Genomic DNA, 8,040 nt, shown 5'->3' with positions numbered 1-8,040 from the left:
ACGGACTGTACATGGCGAGCACATCTATATGCAATTCTGTGGCGATATAGTGTGGCCTAGCCTTTAAAGAAGAGAAAAATAAAAACGAGAAAAGAGAAAAGGGTAGGACAGAAAAGACCTCGCCCAGTCAGCTCGTTTCTTCTCTTCTTCTTCCTCAGTCTCTCTCGCTTTTCTTCCTTTCTTGCCCGTTTTTTTTTTTTTTTTTCCTCCTTCTTCCTCTTTATTTCTCAATCGGGAATCTCTGATCTTTCAACTACCCTCTCTCTCTATCGTCTTCTTTTATTTTATTCACGTCCTCTTTATTGTGTCGTCGCCGACGTCGTTCCTTCTCAGCCAACGTCCAGCATCAATTTCTTTCCATCATGTCTGCCAGCGTCTTATGACCTATCTACGAATTAAGACCCATTTTGTTTTCAATTTCAGTTTTCCATCCGAGATCTTCGTCTTCCATTAACATTTTCCAAATGTATCTTCCTATACTGGATAATTCACTTAGGCGTGTTTAATATGTAATCGACAAAACTCATGTAATATGCATAGAGCATACACATCATTCCGTTTGGAAACATTCGATGCTCTTCGCCAGTCATTACGTTAGATGCCCTGATGATGGACCCATCCACTACGACTCAATAAAGACCCTACTTCCTCCTTTCCAAAGGCAACGGAAACAAACACACACAAAAATAACAATAACACGTGCAAATCAAACAAAAAGGCGCCCCGAAATAGAAGAAATAATCTGTTCGATATTTAGTATTGATTCAGCAGCTTTACGTACACAAAGAAAGAAAAATTGACCAAATAAAAAAAATCAATCAATCAAAAATAAAATAGAGGTAAAAACAGGGAGAGGAAATCAGAGACTGACCAGTGCCAAGTAGATATGCGTCAACTAATGAAGAAAGTGGTGGTCAACTTGAATTCTATCCACCTACATAATGGATCGTCGCAAACGAAATGCTTTTTGAAAGAAAAAAAAAAACAAGTCTAGGAGAAACACAACGGACAATTCTCCGTTCTTTGCAGCCGGTGTAGACGAAAAGAAATGGTCGGCATTGATTTTGATGATTTGCCATATCACATACCCCGAAAGTGAGTCCTTTTTTTTGGCAACAACAAACACTCACGTAGACACAAACAAATAGTGATATGGGGACATGGGTGGGGGTTAGACGCCCGTTCGTCTGCAGACCCGTCTACAAAGATAAAACATTTATATTTATATCTATTTTTTTTTTTTTTTTTTTTTTTTCTGGCCAGCCAGCAATAAATCATCTAAAATGCTCTCCCGCTGCGTATATACGCTGCACCTTATAGTCAGCCAGACACCACCAGGAGAGAAATCCTCTACAGCACATCGACGTGTACTCTCAAACACTAATCTCTTCCGTTTTCCGGATTCCCCTTTTTCTTTTTTTTCTTTTCATTTTGCATGCAAATTATGCAAAAGTTTAGTACCGCGTTCGCTATCGCAGATTTACAGTTTACCATGTTTTTACTATTTCATTACCAAAACAGAAATTATGTCCCTGCTTTTTGGGGGGATTTTTTTTTTTTTTTTTTTACGTTGACTGACGACGAATGTTTTATAGTCAACAATTTTTTACGAGCACTTCCTTGTTGGGTGGGGAATTCCCGGGTTCTATTTAAGTTTTGCCCTTGTCAACATTTTCATTGATATTGTACAATTTTCTGCTATTAGATGGCGCTTAGTCTACTTGCTCTTCAATAGATGGCGATCCTCTGGTTTTTAGCAGCAGCGTGTACGAACAGAAACGCATTTTTTCCCCGGCATTTCTTAAAACCCTTTTTTGGTACAGCTAAATTTCTGTGTTTGTTGAATTTCGTCAATTTCAATCGGTAATACTGTAGTATTTGCCCACATAAGACAAAAGCACGATACAGTTTACTCCCATAAAAAATGGACGCCGATTTGTATGACGAGTTCGGCAACTACATCGGGCCCGAGCTCGAATCAGACGACGAAGAAAACGAGGAAGGAGATGAAGCCGAACGTGATGACGATGCCGAAGACTACGGTGACAATGACTCGGAAGAAGCCATGGATCAAACGGTGGTCGATGCCGACCCCCAAATGGCCATCGTTTTGCACGAGGACAAGAAATACTACCCGTCTGCTCTGGAAGTTTACGGCCCTGGAGTCGAGACACTTGTTCAGGAGGAAGATGCTCAACCCCTGACTGAACCCATCATCGCTCCTGTCAAACGCAGGAAGTTTCAGGTACTCAGACACCGTAGTTGTTTCAAATTTGGTGGTGATTGATCCTTTCTTTTCCCAGGTTGCAGAGCAAGAACTCCCTGAAACCACCTACAACATGGAATTTTTGGCAGATTTGATGGATAGCGCAGAGCTCATCAGGTCTGTGGCTCTTGTCGGGCATTTGCACCACGGCAAAACATCCTTCATGGATTGCCTGCTCATGCAGACACATCCTGATCTTCAGACAGGAAGACCAGGCAGTGGCGAGGAAAAACCTGTTAGGTACACAGACACTCTCTTTACCGAACAAGAAAGGGGGGTTTCAATCAAAGCTACACCAATTACAGTGGTCATGCCAGACTTGAATGAAAAATCATTCCTTCTCAATATGTTTGATACACCTGGTAAAATGAAATTTTTTTTTGCGTCAAAGGGAAGTAAAAGAAAACCATATATTCTTTTTTCTTGTCAGGTCACGTCAACTTTTCAGACGAAGTCACTGCTGCTTTGCGGCTGTGCGACGGTATCGTCCTGTTTGTCGACGCCGTCGAGGGTGTCATGCTCAACACGGAGCGCATCTTGAAGCACGCCGTCCAAGTAACTAGGCCTAAATGATCACAATTCTGTGACACTGTTGCTATACTTTTCTTGCCGTACAGGAGAAAATGGCCATCACGGTTTGCATCAACAAAATCGATCGACTCATTTTGGAGCTGAAACTGCCGCCCCAGGACGCGTACTACAAATTGCGCTACATTATTGAAGAGATCAACGGTCTTTTAGGCCTGTACAGTGACGAAGAAAATCCCAAAATCGTCTCACCCTTGTTGGGCAATGTTTGTTTCGCTTCGGCTCAGTTCTCAGTCTGTTTCACCCTGAAATCATTCGCTAAACTCTACAGTGACACGTATGTACAGGGCGCTCATTGTCCACTTGATTTCCCTTTCAAAGAAGTAACGCCAATTTTGAAATTGCCTTTCTCTTAAAAAAAAAAAAAATTAGCTATGGCTCAGATATCAACGACCACGAGTTAGCCCGTCGTCTGTGGGGCGATATCTACTTCAACAGCAAGACCAGAAAGTTCACGAAAAAACCGCCACACAGCTCTGCCCAACGAAGTTTCATCGAGTTCATTCTTGAGCCATTGTATAAAATCTTTGCCCAGGTATGGACGAACCATTATTGGATTCCTATTTAGTTTTCGAATAGCTTTAAACAATAAAATCCTAACTTTAGGTTGTCGGAGATTTGGACACGAGTTTGCCACAACTGCTGGATGAACTTGGCATTCGTTTGACAGTCGAGGAACAAAGGCTAAATACCCGCCCACTTTTGAGATTAGTCTGTAGTCGCTATTTGGGCACGTTTAGTGGTGAGCTCACAATCCGCTTCATGCTTATTACACAGTTGCATAATTTAAAATCCTCAATTTTCCTACAGGTTTCGTTGACATGTGCGTAAAACATATTCCGTCACCCGTTGTTGCTGCCCGTACTAAAGTAGAGCACATTTATACGGGTCCGCTGGAATCTACCCTTGGTGAAGACATGGTCAACTGTGAACCAAATGGTCACCTGGTAGTCCACACGACCAAACAGTACCCCACAGAGGATTGCACCGGATTTTACGTGCTAGGCCGTGTCCTGAGTGGTACTCTGCATGCCCATCAGAACGTCCGTCTTCTGGGCGAGAACTACTCGCTCAGCGACGAAGAAGACTCTCGATTATTAACGATCGGACGTTTGTGGATCTACGAGGCTCGTTACAAGATTGAAGTGAACAGAGTGACCGCTGGCAGTTGGGTTCTGATTGAAGGCATTGACGCGTCGGTGGTCAAAACGTCGACTATTGTCCAGGCTAGCATCGACGAGGACTTGTACATCTGCCGGCCGTTGAAATTCAACACGCAGTCGATCATCAAAATCGCCGTCGAGCCCGTCAATCCCAGCGAGTTGCCGAAAATGTTGGACGGGCTCCGTAAGGTCAACAAGTCGTATCCGTTGCTGTCGACACGAGTCGAAGAGTCGGGCGAGCACGTCATCCTCGGCACGGGCGAGCTCTACCTCGACTGCGTCATGCACGACCTCAGGAAAATGTACTCTGAAATCGACATCAAAGGTCCCGTGTCTACTTGCCCCAAATGTTCTCGTATTTGTTATTTCACGAACCGATTGTTGCTACAGTTGCCGATCCGGTCGTGTCGTTTTGCGAAACGGTCGTCGAAACGTCTTCCTTGAAATGTTTTGCCGAAACGCCCAACAAGAAGAACAAAATCACGATGATCGCCGAGCCACTGGAGAAAGGCTTGGCCGAAGACATTGAGAACGGCGTCGTTCAAATCGGCTGGAACAAGTATGTTGTCTTTCTCTTTTCATTGACTTTTATCAATTATTCAACTGCTAAACTTCACGTTGTCAATGTTAGGAAAAAACTGAGCGAGTTTTTCCAAAATAAATACGATTGGGATTTGTTGGCAGCTCGGTCTATTTGGGCGTTTGGTCCTGATTCTACGGGACCCAACATCCTCGTTGATGATACATTGCCATCGGAAGTTAATAAGAGTTTGCTCAATACGGTCAAAGATTCCATAGTTCAAGGCTTCCAGTGGGGAACGCGAGAAGGCCCATTGTGCGAAGAACCTATAAGGTACTGGAAACAGTTTCAAGCGATTTAAGGCAACTAAAGGAATGCTTTTTGCCAACTTGCAATATATAACAACAGGAATGCCAAATTCAAGATCCTGGACGCTGTTATTGCAGATGAACCGGTTCACCGCGGAGGTGGACAGATAATCCCAACCTCTCGTCGTGTTGCGTATTCGGCGTTCTTGATGGCCACGCCCCGCTTAATGGAACCCTATCTTTTTGTGGAAGTTCAAGCACCAGCCGATTGTGTTTCAGCCGTTTACAGCGTACTGGCTAGAAGGAGGGGTCACGTCACCCAAGATGCACCTGTACCTGGTTCACCTCTTTACATCATTAAGGTTTGACGTTCACTTGCAGTAATAACTATTATTAGTTAGCACATTATCTGATCGTCACATCATTACTATTGTAGGCTTTCATTCCGGCCATCGATTCCTTCGGTTTCGAAACTGATTTGCGGACCCACACGCAAGGACAGGCCTTTTGTCTCTCCGTCTTTCACCACTGGCAGATCGTGCCCGGCGATCCGCTAGACAAGAGCATTGTGCTCCGGCCGTTGGAGCCTCAACCGGCGACCCACTTGGCCCGCGAGTTTATGGTCAAGACGCGTCGCCGCAAGGGTCTCAGTGAGGACGTGTCCATCAACAAATTCTTCGACGATCCCATGCTCCTGGAACTGGCCAGACAGGATGTGACACTCACCTATCCATTTTGATGAAGACATTTCCGCAATGTAAGTGACAATGAATCCATTGGGTGTCATCGAAGTGCAGCACACTGGTAAGTTACCAAAAGAAATATAGGCCTAATCAAATAACGTGGGATGGCCCCAGGTGTTGTAGTGCTCTCCCTCTTTTAATTTTCAAATAAAAACAAAGATGTTCGATAACTTTTTTAGGTTCTTCATAAACCAAAAAAAAAAAAAGGTGGCACTTGAAAAGTTTTTAATTGTCGTGAAACGAAAATACCATCCCAAAGAATCATATTTGTAGAAAAACATTGGCTAGGATAAAAATGAAAGTCTGGTAAGACTCTGCAGGACGGGGAATGGGACCGCGAAAAACGATCGTGGGGCAGTGCAATTGGAATTGTTGAAAAATTATTTTGGCCAAGGTAAAGCTTTCCAGAAGGAGGCGACACCACTGACCACGCCAACGACACTGTTCGTCACTGGATTTTCATCGCCTCTTACCCGTGTAGAAGTCATAGGACTAGGCTTGGTACCGTCTTCAACCGATTCCACTACGGGAAGCTGACCAACCTAAAACGCAAAATAAAATCGCATTAAAGTAAAACTTGAAAATAAAAAAAATAAATAAAAAGTTGTTATTGGGTTGTATAGACTGACCGATTCCCAATCCGCCTGAATATCACAATCGTCCTCACCGTCAGAAGATGAGCCTGAAGTAGGGCAGCCCTCTTCGTCGCCAGCCTCCTCAAACAGCCACAGTTCCGGATGAAATTCGAATGGACCAGACCTACACAGGGAAGTAAACAAACCAAAAGACGTGGAGGACGACATCAAATGAAGGTCAAGCAAAATATCTTTCACACCTTCCTAGATCGCAGATGTTGGAGTCCAGGAGTGTGGAAAGTCGCGCGAGAGGGTTTGCGTGCCGGAGGTGGATGGGAGCCACTCCTTGGGATGTGCACAGGTAAAGAACATTGGCGTGGAGACGAGCGATCCTTCCGGCAAAAAGTTTGATGTCCAAATCGCTGCTGATGAAATCTGAGTGAGCCACTTTTTTGGGCAAACGGATACCGAAGTAGAAGGCCAGCAGATTGCAAACCTGAGTGACGTGTGACAAGGCCACTTTAAAGTGGGAAAGTCTCTGCGGGTCGCCATCTTTTTTGGTTTGTTCAACTTCAGAAAGGATGCGGGGGTTGCTTGAATTAAAACACTCGAAAGACACGACTCTGAAGTTTTGTTTTAATGCATACCGCAAAACTGGTAAGCCTCCACGTCTCCTGTGCCCGGCAGTTCGGCCCCAGCTATTCTGTAACGACCGTTGTGACCCGTGTCTGCGTAAATCCACTGGCCGCGGATATAAGCTGTATGACTGGCATCGTCTAGCTCGTTTTTAACAGTCGTCATGCTTTCGCTGTCGTCCTCTCTTCGATAACAGCGAGAATTTAGTACTAAAAATCTGTATCTGAATTAAACAAAGAACAAATTACCCATTCACATTCAGGCCTTCACACGTTATGGGAAATATTGTCTTCAACAGCAGCTTGACATTTTCTTGAATAATTTCTTTTAGCTGTGGTTTGTCCATCTCTAGTTGCTGTCTGATTGCTGTGTTGTATTCTGGATCTTGCATTAATTCCTGGGCAGCACTATTCAAAGAGATCATTTCTTGGGAATTGACTCTCTTGGCTCTAAGCTCATTCAAAACTGGTTGCTCTAGAAATAAAATTTTTAACAACAGGAAACATAACCAGAAAATAGAGTAAATCAAGAGGGTGCTATTTGTATAGAGAAATTACTTGTATCTAAGGAATTCTGAACTTCCTCTTTCCATTTTTTGAACAGCTGGATTCTTTCCCTGGTATTTCTTATTTCTTGGTGCTTCAAACCAAAACAAAAAGTGTTTGTTTAGTGAAAACTTGAACAATTCAAGCATGAAGCGTAATCTTTACCAGAAATTCAAGCCTTCTTTTTTTCGCCATTATTCCTTGGGAAAGACTAAGCAGCTCTCGTATTTCACCCTTGACCTTGAGCAATGCCATTTTCTTTTCAATAAACCTAATAGAAGACACTTAAAGATTTGCAACAATAGGAGAACTATTTTAGTGGTTCGACCGATATTAACCTTTGTGAGCTGTCCCTCTGCACACAATGAGATGGGTAAAAGTCTCCGTTTCGGATACAGTCGGAACAAAAAAAATACTTCTTTGCATTTCGACAGAGTGGGCATCTGTCAGCTATTTCATTTTTATCTAATAACTCGTCTTCGGAGGATGACAAAGGAAAATCAGATGGAGCAATATCAGAATCGTCCGACATCGCAGACACAATTCTGTTTATTTATCTCGAAGCTTTCGTAAGATCGCTCTAGGTGGCGTCACCCCCCCACTTTTTTTTTTTTTACTTTCATTAATTTCAATAAAAATTTCTTCATGGAATTTTACGTACAAAATAAAGATTTTGAATGATCGAGAACGTACAAT

The 8,040-nt window shown here is 43.3% G+C and overlaps 2 protein-coding genes across 2 annotated transcripts; one reads left to right on the top strand and one right to left on the bottom strand.

The window, feature by feature from the left end:
• Positions 1-1,774: 1,774 nt before the first annotated feature.
• Positions 1,775-5,758, top strand: LOC130701671 (116 kDa U5 small nuclear ribonucleoprotein component-like). The gene is made up of 11 exons (XM_057523610.2): positions 1,775-2,245; positions 2,304-2,628; positions 2,697-2,821; positions 2,884-3,131; positions 3,227-3,389; positions 3,461-3,596; positions 3,665-4,342; positions 4,408-4,576; positions 4,649-4,870; positions 4,946-5,207; positions 5,282-5,758. Exons 1-11 carry the CDS (start codon positions 1,925-1,927, stop codon positions 5,582-5,584), a joined length of 2,952 nt encoding a protein of 983 aa, XP_057379593.1. The 5' UTR covers positions 1,775-1,924; the 3' UTR covers positions 5,585-5,758.
• Positions 5,759-5,799: 41 nt separating this feature from the next.
• On the bottom strand, positions 5,800-7,913 carry LOC130701656 (beclin 1-associated autophagy-related key regulator-like). Its single transcript, XM_057523593.2, has 8 exons — positions 7,683-7,913; positions 7,510-7,615; positions 7,357-7,438; positions 7,048-7,273; positions 6,811-6,983; positions 6,424-6,733; positions 6,218-6,347; positions 5,800-6,130 (listed from the first exon to the last, which is right to left on the bottom strand). The coding sequence occupies exons 1-8, from the start codon at positions 7,874-7,876 to the stop codon at positions 5,969-5,971; spliced, it is 1,383 nt and encodes a 460-aa protein (XP_057379576.1). The 5' UTR covers positions 7,877-7,913; the 3' UTR covers positions 5,800-5,968.
• Positions 7,914-8,040: the final 127 nt, after the last annotated feature.

The sequence above is a fragment of the Daphnia carinata genome, chromosome 2 (assembly GCF_022539665.2).
Source record: "Daphnia carinata strain CSIRO-1 chromosome 2, CSIRO_AGI_Dcar_HiC_V3, whole genome shotgun sequence".
NCBI classification, from domain to species: domain Eukaryota; kingdom Metazoa; phylum Arthropoda; class Branchiopoda; order Diplostraca; family Daphniidae; genus Daphnia; species Daphnia carinata.
The sequence above is the reverse complement of the archived record's forward strand: the minus strand, read 5'-3'. Positions and strand labels throughout refer to the sequence as shown.

What these genes read in the sequence shown, in the direction of transcription:
- LOC130701656 (XM_057523593.2), bottom strand. Translation starts at nt 7,876, where the DNA reads ATGTCGGACGATTCTGATATTGCTCCATCTGATTTTCCTTTGTCATCC. An exon ending in CAGAGGGACAGCTCACAAAG is followed by an intron (nt 7,616 to 7,682) that starts GTTAATATCGGT and finishes GTCTTCTATTAG; the next exon opens with GTTTATTGAAAAGAAAATGG. An exon ending in GGAGGCTTACCAGTTTTGCG is followed by an intron (nt 6,734 to 6,810) that starts GTATGCATTAAA and finishes TCCTTTCTGAAG; the next exon opens with TTGAACAAACCAAAAAAGAT.
- LOC130701671 (XM_057523610.2), top strand. Translation starts at nt 1,925, where the DNA reads ATGGACGCCGATTTGTATGACGAGTTCGGCAACTACATCGGGCCCGAG. An exon ending in GCTAAACTCTACAGTGACAC is followed by an intron (nt 3,132 to 3,226) that starts GTATGTACAGGG and finishes AAAAAAAATTAG; the next exon opens with CTATGGCTCAGATATCAACG. An exon ending in GTTCAAATCGGCTGGAACAA is followed by an intron (nt 4,577 to 4,648) that starts GTATGTTGTCTT and finishes TGTCAATGTTAG; the next exon opens with GAAAAAACTGAGCGAGTTTT.